At 51.8% G+C, this 16593-nt stretch overlaps 1 protein-coding gene across 3 annotated transcripts; it reads left to right on the forward strand.

Annotated features, from left to right (window-relative positions):
* The first annotated feature begins 1506 nt into the window (after positions 1-1506).
* On the forward strand, positions 1507-16225 carry EBI3 (Epstein-Barr virus induced 3). Of its 3 annotated transcripts, none has more exons than XM_063801018.1 (6): positions 1507-1705; positions 3304-3436; positions 5204-5382; positions 6741-6898; positions 9014-9158; positions 15717-16225. In XM_063801018.1, exons 1-6 carry the CDS (start codon positions 1639-1641, stop codon positions 15779-15781), a joined length of 747 nt encoding a protein of 248 aa, XP_063657088.1. In that variant the 5' UTR covers positions 1507-1638; the 3' UTR covers positions 15782-16225. The 3 variants fall into 3 exon arrangements, with proteins under 3 accessions (XP_063657088.1, XP_054529977.1, XP_001138182.1); XM_054674002.2 differs by lacking the exon at positions 15717-16225 and adding an exon at positions 9442-9623 and having other exon boundaries at positions 1508-1705; XM_001138182.7 differs by lacking the exon at positions 15717-16225 and having other exon boundaries at positions 1512-1705; positions 9014-9623.
* Positions 16226-16593: the final 368 nt, after the last annotated feature.

The raw sequence follows: 16593 nt of genomic DNA on the forward strand, positions 1-16593 counted from the left end.
TCCCTGTCTATCTCTGTGTCCTCCTCCTCTCGTCTCTGTCTCTCTGCCTCTTTCATCTGTGTCTCTCTCTGTCTCTGTCTCTGTCATCTCCCTGTCTCTGTATCCCTCTATCTCTGTGTCCTCCTCTTCTTGTCTCTGTCTCTCTGCCTCTCTCATCTGTGTCTCTCTCTGTGTCTCTGTCTCTGTCATCTCCCTGTCTCTGTATCCCTCTATCTCTGTGTCCTCCTCTTCTTGTCTTTGTCTCTCTGCCTCTCTCATCTCCCTGTCTCTGTATCCCTCTATCTCTGTGTCCTCCTCTTCTTGTCTCTGTCTCTCTGCCTCTCTCACCTGTGTCTCTCTCTGTGTCTCTGGCTCTCTCATCTCCCTGTCTCTGTATCCCTCTATCTCTGTGTCCTCCTCTTCTTGTCTCTGTCTCTCTGCCTCTCTCATCTCCCTGTCTCTGTATCCCTCTATCTCTGTGTCCTCCTCTTCTTGTCTCTGTCTCTCTGCCTCTCTCATCTCCCTGTCTCTGTATCCCTCTATCTCTGTGTCCTCCTCTTCTTGTCTCTGTCTCTCTGCCTCTCTCATCTGTGTCTCTCTCTGTGTCTCTGTCTCTGTCATCTCCCTGTCTCTGTATCCCTCTATCTCTGTGTCCTCCTCTTCTTGTCTCTGTCTCTCTGCCTCTCTCATCTCCCTGTCTCTGTATCCCTCTATCTCTGTGTCCTCCTCCTCTCGTCTCTGTCTCTCTGCCTCTCTCACCTGTGTCTCTCTCTGTGTCTCTGTCTCTGTCATCTCCCTGTCTCTGTATCCCTCTATCTCTGTGTCCTCCTCTTCTTGTCTCTGTCTCTCTGCCTCTCTCATCTCCCTGTCTCTGTATCCCTCTATCTCTGTGTCCTCCTCTTCTTGTCTCTGTGTCTCTCTGTCTCTCTCATCTCCCTGTCTCTGTATCCCTCTATCTCTGTGTCCTCCTCCTCTCGTCTCTGTCTCTCTGCCTCTCTCACCTGTGTCTCTCTCTGTGTCTCTGTCTCTGTCATCTCCCTGTCTCTCTGTGTCCTCCTCCTCTCGTCTCTGTCTCTCTGCCTCTCTCATCTGTGTCTCTCTCTGTCTCTGTCTCTCTCATCTCCCTGTCTCTGTATCCCTCTATCTCTGTGTCCTCCTCCTCTCGTCTCTGTCTCTCTGCCTCTCTCACCTGTGTCTCTCTCTGTGTCTCTGTCTCTGTCATCTCCCTGTCTCTCTGTGTCCTCCTCCTCTCGTCTCTGTCTCTCTGCCTCTCTCCCCCATCTCTGCCTCTGTCTCCCTCCATGTCCCCGAGCCCCTGCCTGCCTGCCTGGGGTTTCCCCCGCTTCAGGGCAGCGGAAGGAAGGCCAGCAGGTCTCCACTTCTCCCTTTCACAGGCTCCTCCCCCGCCCCCACCCTCGGGGCCTTCCGAGCAGGGCTGGCCTGTGCTCCCCAGGGGGCTGGGGCTCCTCCACACCCTAATTCATCTCCCTAGCGGCCCCACGAGCCCCGCCAGTGAGTCAGACCTGAAGGAAGTCGGGGAGGGGGCGGGCCTTGACCCTGGGCTGGGCTTTCCCCTGGGCAGGTCCCAAGTCCTCACCTCCCCTCTCAAGTCTCCCACGACGTTCCCACCCGCTCCTGAGAGCAGAGCTGGCCGCAGCCATGACCCCGCAGCTTCTCCTGGCCCTTGTCCTCTGGGCCAGCTGCCCGCCCTGCAGTGGAAGGAAAGGTATGTGGGGCCCCTGGGGGGCTGGGGGGCCCAGGCAGACGGACATGACACGAGGACTGGCCTCGGATCATGTCTGGGGTGGGAAATCACATGCCTCCCGTGCCCAATGGTGGGATGGGGTTACCCTCCCATCGTACAGATGGAGGAACTGAGGCACAGAGAGGCAGAGTGCCACGTTGGGGGTGGAAGGATGTCACCTTGTGGGTGATAGGGACTGGCAGTCACAGCTCAGAGGTATCCATAGAGCTACACAGACATAGCTACACAGACATGCGAATTTCAGTCACAGTCATTCCTTTTGTTTCTTTTTGGTTTTGTTTTTTGAGACAGAGTCTCACTCTGTCGCCCAGGCTGGAGTACAGTGGCGCCATCTCAGCTCACTGAAACCTCCATCTCCTGGGTTCAAGCGAGATTCTCCTCCCTCAGCCTCCCGAGTAGCTGGGATTACAGGTGCCCGCCACCATGCCCGGCTACTTTTTATATTTTTAGTAGAGACAGGGTTTTACCATGTTGGCCAGGCTGGTCTTGAACTCCTGACCTCAGGTGATCCACCCGCCTCGGGCTCCCAAAGTGCTGGGATGACAGATGTGAGCCACCGCGCCCGGCCGACATTCATTCATTTTGCACTAGAGAACATCTCCATGTCCTTGAAGACAAAATGGTTACAGCAGGGCATGGTGGCTCATGCCTGTAATTCCAGCACTTTGGGAGGCCGGGGCGTGAGGATCGCGAGGCCAGGAATTCGAGACCAGCCTGGGCAACATAGTGAAACCGGCCCCCACCAATCTGTACAAAAAATTAAAAAATTAGCTAGATGTGGTGGCACGTGCCTGTAGTCCCAGCTACTTGGGAGGCTGAGGTGGGAGGATAATTTGAGCCCAGGAATTGGAGGCTGCAGTGAGCTATGATTGTGCCACTGCATTCCAGCCTAGGTGACAGAGTGGGATACCTTGTCTCAAAATAATAATAATAATAATAATAATAATAATAATAATAATAATTTATAGGCTGGGTTTGGTGGCTCACGCCTGTAATTCCAGCACTTTGGGAGGCCAAGGCAGGTGGATCACCTGAGGTCAGGAGTTTGAGACCAGCCTGGCCAACATGGTGAAACTCCCTCTCTACTAAAAATACAAAAATTAGCCAAGCGTGGCAGTACATGCCTGTAATCCCAGCTACTCGGGAGGCTAAGAATCGCTTGAACCCGGGAGGCAGGGGTGGCAGTGAGCCGAGATCTCGCCACTGCACTCCAGCCTAGGCGACAGAGGGAGACTCCCTCTTTAAAAAAAAAAAAAAACAATTACAAAAGAGAGAACACAGTAAAATCTCTCCCTCTTACCCGAGTTCCTCTCTGTAGATGCTTAAACCTCAGCTTCCCTATCTGGAAAATGGGCTAGTAGTCCTCACCTAGATGGATTGCAGTGGGGATAAAAGATGACAGATACCTTTTGTCCATGTACCTATTTATTCCGAAAGCCTTTATTAGGCACCTACCATGTACCTGGTGCTGGCTGGCAACGTGGCAGGAGCCCAGCGCACAGGAGGGCTATGACAATCTGGGGGTAAACCAGAAGCTCACTCTTTCTGTCTTCCTCCAGGGCTCCCAGCAGCTCTGACACTGCCCCGGGTGCAATGCCGAGCCTCTCGGTACCCGATCGCCGTGGATTGCTCCTGGACCCTGCCGCCTGCTCCAAACTCCACCAGCCCCGTGTCCTTCATTGCCACGTACAGGTCGGAGAGCCTGGAAGGGGGCCTCAGGGACACTGGACTTCCTGGAGAGCCCAGAACTCTGGCCCTGAGAGCCCTGGGGTCAGGAAAACTGGAGACCCCGACATCCTGAACCCCAGGCCTATGGAATTCTAGGGCGGCCCCGTCCAGTAGAAATATACTTTCTGGGCCAGGCACAGTGGTGCATGCCTGTAATCCCAGCGCTTTGGGAGGCCGAGGTGGGCAGATTGCTTGAGGTCAGGAGTTTGAGACCAGCTTGGGCAACGTAGTGAGACACTGTCTCTACGAAAAATTTTAAAAATTGGTCAGGTGCAGTGGCTCATGCCTGTAATCCCAGCTACTCCGGAGGCTGAGGCAGGAGAATAGCTTGAACCCAGGAGGCGGAGGTTGCAGTGAGCCGAGATGGCGCCATTGCACTCCAGCCTGGGCAACAGAGCAAGACTCCATCTCAAAAAAAAAAAAAAAAAAAAAAAACTACTTCCTGGGTTGGGCACAGTGGCACATGCCTGTAATCCCAGTACTTTGGGAGGCTGATGTGGGAGGATCACTTGAGGTCGGGAGTTTGAGGCCAGCTTGGGCAAAATAGTGAGACCCTGTCTCTAAAAACAATTTTTTAAATTAGCTGGGCGTGGCCAGGCACGGTGGCTCACGCCTGTAATCCCAGCACTTTGGGAGGCCAAGGTGGGCGGATCACAAGGTCAGGAGATGGAGACCACCCTGGCGAACACGGTGAAACCCTGTCTTTACTAAAAATGCAAAAATTTGCCAGGTGTGGTGGCACGCGCCTGCAGTCCCAGCTACTCGGGAGGCTGAGGCAGGAGAATTGCTTGACCCAGGAGGTGGACGTTGCAGTGAGCCAATATTGCATCGCTGCACTGCATCCTGGTGATAGAGTGAGACCCCGTCTCAAAAAAAAAAGAAAGAAAGAAAAGAAAAGAAAAGAAAAAATTTCGAAAAAGAAAAAAAAATTAGCTGGGCATGTTGGTACTTGCCTGTAGTCCCAGCTACTCTGGAGGCTGAGGTGGGAGGATCACTTGAGCCCAGGAGTTTGAGACCAGCCTGGGCAACATAGCAATATCCTGTCTGTACTTAAAATCAAAAAAATTAGCTGGATGTAGTGGCACACATCTGTAGTCCCAGGTACTTGGGAGGCCGAGGTGGGAGGATCACTTGAGCCCAGAAGTTCAAGACCAGCCTGGGCAACATACTGAGACCCCCCCCATCTGTAGAAAAAAAATTTAAAATTAGCCAAGAGTGGTGATGCGTGCCTTTAGTCCCAACCGCTCTGGAGGCTGAGACAGGGAAGATCCCTTGAGCCAGGAGTTCAAGGCTATAATGAGCTAGGATCATGCCACTGCACTCCAGCCTGGGCACCAGAGGGAGACCCTGTCATGAATGAATGAATGAAGGGATGAATTAACGAATGAATGAAGGAATGAATTAATGAATGAATGAACGGATGAGTGAATGAATGAATGGATGGATGAATGAATGAATGCTGACATCCCAGAAACCTTTAGAATCCCGGACCCTAGCATCTAGCTTGGGTTGTAATCCCCGACCTGAACCATCAGGGGCACCATGATGTTGGGGCCCATGCCCCGCCCCCGGGGGGTGGCACGGCCACCACCAGGACCCCACCCCGGGATCCCCATCCGCTGCCCCCTCCTGTTCCTGCCTCTCCTTGGGGTCCCGGGTCAGGCCCGGCAGTAGGAGGTGCTGAGGCCACAGGCACTCCCCGAGGCGCTCAGCGAGCCCCACCCTGTGCAGGCTCGGCATGGCTGCCCGGGGCCACAGCTGGCCCTGCCTGCAGCAGACGCCAACGTCCACCAGCTGCACCATCACGGATGTCCAGCTGTTCTCCATGGCTCCCTACGTGCTCAATGTCACCGCCGTCCACCCCTGGGGCTCCAGCAGCAGCTTCGTGCCTTTCATAACAGAGCACATCAGTGAGTGGGGGCGGCAGTGGGGGCGGGGGCGGGGCTGCCGTCTCCTTCCAGCTCCCCCCACCCCACCTCCCACCTGTCCTCCAGTCCTGCGGCTGCACCTTCACACTTAAGCAAAAATCTGACCCCTTCTTCCCCCTCCTCTACCAGTACGTGGAGCACCCCCATCATTGACAGCCCAGTTCCCTCCATCCTGAGCCCTGGCCTCCACAGTCTGTCCTTCCCACAGCAGCCACCAGAGGGCGCCTGACAGCACCTGATTCAGGGCCCGTCCCTCTACCTACAGCCCTCCATGGTTCCCACCTGCCTTGGGGTCAAAGCCCAAGTCCTTCCTACTGCCCACCAAACCCTGGACAACCTGCCCTGTCTCCTCCACGCCCTCCCCTCCTCCCTGTCTCCCCCTTGCTCACTCTGCTGTAGCCACATGGGATTCTTTGATGTTCAACATGCCAGGAATACTTCTGCCCCAGGGCCTTTGCATGGGCAGTGCCCTCTACCTGGAACACCTTCCCCAAAATGTCCCCATGACTTATTCCCTCACCTCCTTCGGGTCTCTGTGCATACATCACCTCCTCAGTAAGACCTCTCCTGAGTAGATTATTAAAAATTGCAAGCTCTGGCTAGGCTCAGTGGCTCACACTTGTAATCCCAGCACTTTGGGAGGCTGAGGCAGGCCGATCACCTGAGGTCAGGAGTTTGAGACCAGTCCTGGCCAACATGGTGAAACCCTGCCTCTACTAAAAATACAAGAAGTAGCTGGGCATAGTGGCAGGTGCCTGTAATCCCAGCTACTCAGGGGGCTGAGGCACGAGAATCACTTGAACCCAGGAGGCGGAGGTTGCAGTGAGCTGAGATTGTGCCACTGCATTCCAGCCTGGGCGAGAGAGCGAGACTCTATCTCAAAAAACAAAACAAAACAAAACAAAAATTGCGGCCACTGCCATTCCTGCACTCCCCAGCTTTCTTCCCTATTCTGTGTTACCTATGGATTTGTTTATTTCCTGTCTTCCCCTGATGGATTGTGAGTTCCATGAGGACAGGGGTAGGTCAGTTAAGGTCACTGTTTTGTCCCCTCTGTGGCAGCCCCAGGCACACAGTTTCTCAATGAATATTTGTTGGCTGAGCCAGGCATGGTGGCTCACAACTACTCGGGAGGCTGAGGCAGGAGAATCGCCTGAACCTGGGAGGCAGAGGTTGCAGTGAGCTGAGATCATGCCACTGTACTCCAGCCTGGGTGACAGAGTGAGACTCCGTTTCAAAACAAACAAAATATATACATAATATGTTGGTTGAATGAATGAGTGAATGAATGAATGACTGGACTTACTGTCCCCTGACCCTGCTTCCTGCTTGTCCGTCAGTCAAGCCCGACCCTCCAGAAGGCGTGCGCCTAAGCCCCCTCGCTGAGCGCCAGCTACAGGTGCAGTGGGAGCCTCCCGGGTCCTGGCCCTTCCCAGAGATCTTCTCACTGAAGTACTGGATCCGTTACAAGCGTCAGGGAGCTGCGCGCTTCCACCGGGTGAGGAGGATGAAGGGGAGGCTGGAAAGGGTGGTGCCTGGCAGAGGGAATGGTTTTTACCAAGACCAGCAGGTGTGCTGGGCTCTTGCACATAGCTTGCGATTCCGGGTGCATTGAATAACAGCAGTCCAGCAATCTGATTCCTAGGCCTCTACCGAAAAGGATGGAAAGCAGGGACTTGCACAAGCTGTCGCACACCCGTTTTTGTTGTTATTGTTTTGAGACAGAGTCTCACTCTGTCGCCCAGGCAGTGACACAATCTCGGCTCACTGCAAACTCCGCCTCCCAGGTTCAAGCGATGCTCCTGCCTCAGCCTCTGGAGTAGCTGGGATTACAGGCACGTGCCACTATGCCCGGCTAATTTTTGTATTTTTAGTAGAGATGGGGTTTCATCATGTTGGCCAGGCTGGTCTCGAACTTCTGATCTCAGGTGATCTGCCTGCCTCGGACTCCCAAAGTGCTGGGATTACAGGCGTGAGCCACCGAATTGTTCACTTTATTGATTGATTGATTGAAACAAGGTCTAGCTCTGTCACCCAGGCTGGAGTGCAGTGGCGCGATCTTGGCTTGATGCAACCTCCACCTCCCAGGTTCAAGTGATTCTCCTGCCTCAGCCTCCTGAACAGCTGGGACTACAGGCGCCCACCACGCCCGGCTAATTTTTGTATTTTCAGTAGAGATGGGATTTTGCCATGTTGCCCAGGCTGGTCTCAAACTACGGAGCTTAGGTGATCCACCTGCCTGGGCCTCCCAAAGTGTTGGGACTACAGGTGTGAGGACTTCATCTGGCCAGAATTAGCCATTTTAAAGTGAACAATTCTGGCTGGGCAGGGTGGCTCACACCTGTAATCCCAGCACTTTGAGAGGCCAAGTTGGGAGGATTGCTTGAGTCCAGGAGTTGGAGACCAGCCTGGGTAACACAGTGAGACTCCCATCTCTACAAAAAATTTAAACATTAGTTGGGTGTGGTGACACACACCTGTACCCCCAGTTACAAGAGGCTGAGGTGGGAGGATCACTTGGGCCTGGAAGATTGAGGCTGCAGTGAGCCGTGTTGGCACCACTGCCTTCCGGCCTGGGTAACAGAGAGAGACTCTGTCTCCCAACTTAAATAAATTAAATAAAATAAAAAGCACGGTTAGGCTAGGTGCAGTGGCTCATGCCTGAAATCCCAGCACTTCAGGAGGCCAAGGCAGGCAGATCACTTGAGGTCAGGTGAAACCCCATCTCTATTAAAAATACAAAAATTGGCCTGGCGCGGTGGCTCATGCCTGTAATCCCAGCACTTTGGGAGGCTGAGGCAGGCAGATCACGAGGTCAGGAATTCGAGAACAGCCTGACCAACATGGTGAAATCACAGCTCTACTAAAAATACAAAAATTAGCTGGGTGTGGTGGTGGGCGCCTGTAATCCCAGCTACTCAGGAGGCTGAGGCAGGAGAATGGCTTGAACCCGGGAGGTGGAGGTTGCAGTGAGCTGAGATCATGCCACTGCTCTCCAGCCTGGGTGACAGAGTGAGACTCCGTCTCAAAAACAAACAAACAAAAATTAGCCAGGCATGGTGGCGGGCGCCTGTAATCCCAGCTATCTGGGAGGCTGACGTGAGAGGATGGCTTGAGCCTGGAGGCAGAGGTTGCAGTAAGCCAAGATTGCCCCACTGCACTCCAGCCTGGGCAACAGAGTAAGACTGTCTCAAAAAAAAAAAAAAAAAAAAAAAAAAAAAGCATGGTTAATATAGTGGGACCAGGGGTAAAGGGAGGTATGGGGTCCTATCCCAGAGGTCCTGGTTTAGTCCCGGGGAGGAGAAAGAAGAGGATTATAGGGATCAGGGATGTCCTGATGAACAAAGACCCTCCTGGGTGAGACAGCCACAGGGGCTAGTGTGGTCCAGGAAGGATTCGTGAGAGAGGTGGCTCTGGGGGCCACACAGACAGAGGCCGGGACTGGGAGGAGCCCATGATGCTATTTGGGGTGGGGCCGCACAGCTGGGGCCAGAGTCCTGGACTGGAGCCTGCAGGGGGCGGGGAGGACTGCACGCTCCGTTGTGTGGTTCTGTGCACGGTGGCCCCTCTCCATCTTCTCGTTCTAGTGACCTGACGCTCTCTCTTCTCTCAGGTGGGGCCCATTGAAGCCACGTCCTTCATCCTCAGGGCTGTGCGGCCCCGAGCCAGGTACTACGTCCAAGTGGCGGCTCAGGAGCTCACAGACTACGGGGAACTGAGCGACTGGAGTCTCCCCGCCACTGCCACGATGAGCCTGGGCAAGTAGCAAGGGCTTCCCGCTGCCTCCAGACAGCACCTGGGTCCTCGCCACCCTAAGCCCCGGGACACCTGTTGGAGGGCGGATGGGATCTGCCTAGCCTGGGCTGGAGTCCTTGCTTTGCTGCTGCTGAGCTGCCGGGCAACCTCAGATGACCGACTTTTCCCTTTGAGCCTCAGTTTCTCTAGCTGAGAAATGGAGATGTACTACTCTCTCCTTTACCTTTACCACAGTGCAGGGCTGACTGAACTGTCACTGTGAGATATTTTTTATTGTTTAATTAGAAAAGAATTGTTGTTGGGCTGGGCGCAGTGGATCGCACCTGTAATCCCAGTTACTGGGAAGCCGACGTGGGAGGGTGGCTTGAGGCCAGGAGCTCGAGACCAGTCCAGGCCACATAGCAAGACCCCATCTCTAAAAAATTAATATAAATATAAAATAAATTAGCCAGGTGTGATGTTGCGCACCCACAGTCCCAACTACTTGGGAGGCTGAGGTGGGAGGATCACTTGAGTCCAGGAGGTTAAGGCTGCAGTGAGCTGTCGTCACACCACTGCCTTCATGCCTGGGCAACAGAGCAAGACCCTGGTTTTTTTGTTTGTTTGTTTGTTTGTTTTAATCATAGTTGAGGCCGGGTGCGGTGGCTCACGCCTGTAATCCCGTCGCCGAGGCGGGCAGATCACGAGGTCAGGAGTTCGAGACCAGCCTGACCAACATGGTGAAACCCGGTCTCTACTAAAAATACAGAAATGAGCTGGGCATGGTGGCCTGCGCCCGTAATCCCAGCTACTCAGGAGGCTAAGGCAGGAGAATCGCTTGAACCTGGGAGGCGGAGGTTGCAGTGAGCTGAGATTGCACCACTGCACTCCAGCCTGGGCAACAGAGCAAGACTCTGTCTCAAAACAAAAACAAAAAAATAATAGTTGAAATGAAGACTCCAGCTGGGTATGGTGGCTCACACCTGTAATCTCAGCACTTTGGGAGGCCAAGGCAGGTGGATCACTTGAGGTCAGGAGTTCAAGACCAGCCTGGCCAACATGGTGAAACCCTGTCTCGACTGAAAATACAAAAATTAGCCAGGCGTGGTGGTGGGTGCCTATAATTCCAGCTACTCGGGAGGCTGAGGCAGGAGAATTGCTTGAACCCGGGAGGCAGAGGTTGCAGTGAACTGAGATCGCGCCATCGCACTCCAGCCTGGGCGATGGGGTGACTAAGACTCCGTCCGAAAAAAAATAAGGAAATGAAGACTCCTCTTTCCACTTAGATGACATCCAGCGAGGACTTAGCCCTAAACCAAAGGACACAGACACCACAAATCCCCACTCCCATAGTGTCAGGGCTGGACCAGGGGACATCATGGGCCTGGGGATGCCAGGGTCGGGTGGCAGGGATTCCGCCTGGAGTGGGACAGTAGAATCCATTCAGAGGCAGGTGCGGTGGCTCACGTCTGTAATCCCAGCACTTTGAGAGGCCGAGGCGGGTGGATCACAAGGTCAGGAGTTCAAGACCAGCCTGGCTAAGATGGTGAAACCCCATCTCTACTAAAAATAATAATACAAAAAATTAGCCAGGCGTGGGTATCCTCCTGTAGTCCCAGCTACTCGGGAGGCTGAGGCAGAAGAATCGCTTGAACCCAGGAGGTGGAGGTTGCAGTGAGCCAAGATCGCGCCACTGCACTCCAGCCTGGGCGACAGAGCGAGACTCGATCTCAAAAAAAAAAAAAAAAAAAAAAAAAAGGAATCCATTCAGATTAGCAGTTAGGTTGGTTCGCCCAGATGTCAGCCTCATTGAGGATAGACACCAATAAGGTATGAGTGGCTCTGGGGAGATTTAACTGAACAGTGGGCAAGGAAGGCAGCCAGGCCCTGAAGGAGAGAGAAACAGCCTTGGGCTTGTCTGTGGGTTCCACTTGGGTCGCCAGTCAAGTCACCTCCTCCGAGAAGCCTTCCCTGACTACCCCATCTGTGGCAGGTAGAGTAACACTCCCCAATCCCGCAAAGATATCCATGTCCCAATCTCCAGAGCTCATGAGTATTTTGCCTGATGCAGCCAAAGGAACTTTATAGGAGTGATTACATTAATAATCTCAAAGGTCTTTAAAGATGAAAGATCTTTCATCAAATTAATGAAAATGGGCCAGGCGCAGTGGCTCACGCCTGTAATCCCAACACTTTGTGAGGCCAAGGCAGAATTGCTTGAGGCCAAGAGCTCCAGACCAACCTGGGCAACATAGTGAGACCCCCATCTCTAAAAAAATAAAATAGGCCAGGCATGGTGGCTCATGCCTGTAATTCCAGCACTTTGAGAGGCCGAGGCGGGTGGATCACGAGGTGGGGAGTTCGAGACCAGCCTGACCAATATGGTGAAACCCTGTCTCCACTAAAAAATGCAAAAGTTAGCCAGGCGTTGTGGCACACACCTGTAGCTCCAGCTACTCAGGAGGCTGAGGCAGAAGAATCACTTGAACCCGGGAGGCGGAGGTTGCAGTGAGCCGAGATCGTACCACTGCACTTCAGCCTGGGCAACAGAGCGAGACTCTGTCTCAATAAAAAAAAAAGTAATAAAATAAAATAAAATAAAAATAAAATAATAAAATAAGTTAGCCAGGTGTGATGTCGCGTGCCCATAGTCCCAGCTAATCAGGAGACTGAGGTGGGAGGATCTCTTGAGCCCAGGAGATCAAGGCTGCAGTGAGCTATGATCTCACCACTGCACTCCAGCCTGGGCAACAGAGCAAGACCCTGTCTCAAAAAAAAAAAAAATTAGCCGGGCTCAGTGGCTCACGCCTGTAATCCCAGCACTTTGGGAGGCCCAGGTGGGCAGATCACGAGGTCAGGAGTTCGAGACCAGCCTGGCCAATATGGTGAAACCCTGTCTCTACTAAAATACAAAAAAATATTAGCCAGACATGGTGGCACATGCCTGTAGTCCTCGCTAATCGGGAGGCTGAGGCAGGGGAATCGCTTGAACCTGGGAGGGGGAGGTTGCAGTGAGCCGAGATCGTACCACTGCACCCCAGCCTGGCAACAGAGCGAGACTCCGTCTCAAAAAAAAAAAAAAAATTAAAAATTAGCTGGGCTTGGTGGCTCACAGCTATAGTTCCAGCTACTTGGGAGGCCAAAGTGGCAGAATCTCTTGAGTCCAGGAGGAAGAGGCTACAGTGAGCTGTGATCGCATGTCTGCACTCCAGCCTGGGTAACAGAGAAAGACTCCATTTCAAAAAAAAAAAAAAAAAAGCCAGGCGCGGTGGCTCACGCGTGTAATCCAGCACTTTGGGAGGCTGAGGCGGGCAGATCACGAGGTCAGGAGATCAAGACCATCCTGGTGAACACGGTGAAACCCTGTTCTAGTAATCTACTAAAACCCTGTTTTAGTAGTCTCTACTAAAAATACAATTAAAAAAATTAGCTGGGCATGGTGGCGGGCGCCTGTAGTCCCCGCTACTTGGGAGGCTGAGGCAGGAGAATGGCGTGAACCTGGGAGGTGGAGCTTGCAGTGAGCCTTAGATCGTGCCACTGCACTCCAGCCTGGGAGACAGCGAGACTCCTTCTCCAAAAAAAAAAAAAGAAAAAAAAAGTATTTCTAAAAAATTTAATAGATGCCAGGCACAGTGGCTTACGCTTGTAATCCCAGCAGTTTGCGAGGCTGAGGCGGCTGAATTGCTTGAGCTCAGGAGTTTGAGACCAGCCTGGGCAACATAGTGAGACCCTATCTCTACAAAAAATACAAAAGTTAGGCAGGCATGGTGGTACATGCCTGTGGTCCCAGCTACTCTGGAGGCTGAGGCAGGAGGATTGCCTGAACCCAGGAGGTTGAGGCTTCAATAAGCTATGATTGTGCCACTGCACTCCAGCCTGGGTGAGACAGTGAGACCCCGTCTCAAAAAAAAAAGATTAATAGGGATGGGGTCTCACCATGTTCCTCAGACTAGATTCCAACTCCTAGTCTCAAGCAATCCTCTCACCTTGGCCTCCCAAAGTACTGGAATTACAGGGCTGATGAGCCACCATGCTCAGTCAATTTTTTATTTCTGACCTGTAAAACTATAATAAATGTATGTCGGGCAGAGGCAGTGGCTCATGTCTATAATCCCAACATTTTGGGAGGCTAAGGTGGGAGGATCACTTGACCCCAGGAGTACTAGACCAGCCATGGCAACATATCAAGACCCTGTCTCTCAAAAAAAAAATTTAAAATTTAGCTGGGCATGGTGGCATGCACTTTTAGTCCCAGCCACTTGGGAGGCTGAGGTGGGAGGATCTCTGAGTCTGGGAGCTTGAGGCTGCAGTGACTATGATCATAGCACTGCACTCCACACTAGGTGAAAAAGCAAGACCTGTCTCAGAAAAAAATATAAATAAATAAAACAAATGCATGTTGTTTTCAGACACTGAGTTGGTGGTCATTTGTTACAACAGCCGTAGGCCCCTCAAGCATCACCTACAATTGTCCCTTTCCATCACTATCCATGGTCAAAAGATAAAGCTGCAACCTTGGCCAGGTGCAGAGGCTCACGCCTGTAATCCCAGCACTTTGAGAAGCTGAGGCAGGTGAATCACTTGAGCTCAGGAGTTCCAGACCAGCCTGGCCAACATGGTGAAACCCCGTCTCTACTAAAAATACAAAAATTAGCTGGGCATGGCACACGCCTGTGGCCCCAGTGACTTGGGAGGCTGAGGCAGGAGAGTCACTTGAACTCGGGAGGTGGAGGCTGTGGTGAGCTGAGATTGCGTCACTGCACTCTAGCCTGAGCAACACAGTAAGACTGCATCTCAAAACAAAACAAAACAAAAATGCTGCAACCTATATAGTTCAGAGATCTGAATTGGGTTTTCTTTGCAATTCTGGAATCAGGCAACACCTCATTTCATCAAATCGAATTAGCTACTAAAACGCCAGGTGTTTGGTCTAGGTCTTGCTGCCCTCTGCGCAGAAAGCCAATCACCGAGGCAACAAGGATTGCCAGGGAGGAATGCTTTATCCTGCCGCTGCAGTCAATGAGAAGGGGTGGTAAAGTCTCATATGTCTCCCTGACCAACTAAAATTGGGGAGTTTATATAGCTGGGGAATGGGAGAAAACAAATTCAGGGAGGGTGTTAAGGAAGTAATCTTGATGGATGATGGGGTCTGGCCTCTCATTGTCTGGATGTGATGATCTGATGAGTTTCAGTTCCTTGCCTGATGGTCAGTTTCCTGAGGAAGGAACCGAGATGAGACAAATGTAAGTTTCAAGTTTTAAGACTAGGGAGGATCCATTTCTATGTTTATTCAAATAATCATAAGTATTCGTTTTATGGAACAATTGGACCAGTTTCAGAATGTTTCCATGAGCTGAGCAGACAACATTAGGGGTTCTTTTTCTTTCTTTTTTAAAGTCTGTTAAACCTTCCACTTTTTTTTTTTTTTTCCGAGACAGAATCTCTCTCTGTCGCCCAGGCTGGGGAGCAGTGGCGCGGTCTTGGCTCACTGCAACCTCCGCCTCCTGGATTCAAATGATTCTCTTGCCTCTGCCTCCCAAGTAGCTGGGACTACAGGTGCCCATCATCACACCCGGCTAATTTTTGTATTTTTAGTAGAGATGGGGTTTCCCCATGTTGGCCAGGCTGGTCTTGAACTCCTGACCTCATGATCAACCCGCCTCGGCCCCCCAAAGTGCTGGGATTACAGGCATGAGGCACCATGCCTGGCCAAACCTTCCACTTTTGCAAAGCAGGTTTTATTTATTTATTTTGAGACGGAGTTTCACTCTTGTTGCCCAGGCTGGAGTGCAGTGGTGATCTCAGCTCACTGAAAAAGAGGTTGGTTTTATAGACAGAAAAAGGCTGAGTAAAGCAGAAATAGAAAACAAAAAGTGGATTGGTCTTTTCAAAGTTACTTTTCTTGTCAAGTTTAGAGCAAAGGAGACTATCGTGCTGGCTAAAACAGGCCTGTTCAGGGATTTTTTTTTTTTTTTTTTTTTTTTTTGAGACAGTCTCGCTCTGTCACCCAGGCTGGAGTGTAGTGGCACAATCTTGGCTCACTGCAGCCTCCACCTCCCGGGTTCAAGCGATTCTCCTGCCTCAGCCTCCCAAGTAGCTGGGACTACAGGCGTGTGTCGCCCTGCCCAGCTAATCTTTGTATTTTTAGTAGAGACAGGGTTTCACCATGTTGGCCAGGATGGTCTCAATCTCCTGACCTCGTTATCCACCCGCCTCCCAAAGTGCAGGGATTACAGGCATGAGCCACAGTGCCTGGCCTTTTTTTTTTTTTTTTTGAGACAGAATCTGGTTCTGTTGCCTAGGCTGGAGTGCAGTGGCATGATCTGGGCTCACTGCAATCTCCGCCTCCCAGGTTCAAGCAATTCTCGTGAGTCAGCCTCCCAAGTAGCTGGGATTACAGGCACCCACCACCACACCCCGCTAATTTTTTGTATTTTAGTGCAAATGGGGTTTCGCCATGTTGGCCAGGCTGGTCTTGAACTCCCGAGCTCAGGTGATCTGCCTGCCTCTGTTCATGGATTTGACTATTCCCTCTCTTTCTCTCTCTCCCTCTCTCTCTCTCTCTCCCCACTTCCTTCCAGTTCTCGATTTCTTGGAAAACCGGAAAAACAACTTAGTTTCAGCTTGGTGTAAAACTTCTGCATGAAGGACTTTATTTTGGTTTAGTTTTTTGGGCCTAGTGCAGGAGCTGAGTCCAAACCAGTGGCTTCCTGTAAACTTTATTTAACACCATTCCTTGTCCCATATTATTGCCTTCCTGGTGCCAGAAAAAGGGGTCCCTAGCTGGGCGTGGTGGCTCACACCTGTAATCCCAGCACTTTGGGAGGCTGAGGTGGGTGGATCACCTCTTGAACACCTCAGGAGTTCAAGACCAGCCTGACCAACATGGAGAAACCCCGTCTCTACTAAAAATACAAAATTAGCCGGATGTGGTGGCACATGCTTTTAATCCCAGCTACTTGGGAGGCTGAGGTAGGAGAACAGCTTGAACCTGGGAGGCAGAGGTTGCGGTGAGCCGAGATTGTACCATTGCACTCCAGCCCGGGCAACAAGAGCAAAACTCCTCAAAAAAAAAAAAAAAAAAAGAGAAGGCTACTCAGTTACAAAGTAGGGCGTCCTCAGAAAACAAGAGGAGGAACACCTTGTCTTTGTTTTAAGGTTTTTATTTTTATTTTATTTATTTATTGATTTATTTTTGAGATGGAGTCTTGCTCTGTCACCCAGGTACAATGGCACGATCTTGGCTCACTGCAACCTCCACCTCCCAGGTTCAAGCGATTCTCCTGCTTCAGTCTCCTGAGTAGTTGGGATTCAGGCATGTACCACTGCGCCCGGCTAATTTTTATATTTTTAGTAGAGACGAGGTTTTACCGTGTTGGCCAGGCTGGCCTTGAACTCCTGAGCTCAAGTGATCCTCCCACCTCGGCCTCCCAAAGTGTTGGGATTACAGGTGTGAGC

The sequence above is a fragment of the Pan troglodytes genome, chromosome 20 (genome assembly GCF_028858775.2).
Source record: "Pan troglodytes isolate AG18354 chromosome 20, NHGRI_mPanTro3-v2.0_pri, whole genome shotgun sequence".
Lineage (NCBI taxonomy): Eukaryota > Metazoa > Chordata > Mammalia > Primates > Hominidae > Pan > Pan troglodytes.

What these genes read in the sequence shown, in the direction of transcription:
- EBI3 (XM_063801018.1), top strand. Translation starts at nt 1,639, where the DNA reads ATGACCCCGCAGCTTCTCCTGGCCCTTGTCCTCTGGGCCAGCTGCCCG. An exon ending in TTTCATAACAGAGCACATCA is followed by an intron (nt 5,383 to 6,740) that starts GTGAGTGGGGGC and finishes CTTGTCCGTCAG; the next exon opens with TCAAGCCCGACCCTCCAGAA. An exon ending in GAGCTGCGCGCTTCCACCGG is followed by an intron (nt 6,899 to 9,013) that starts GTGAGGAGGATG and finishes CTCTTCTCTCAG; the next exon opens with GTGGGGCCCATTGAAGCCAC.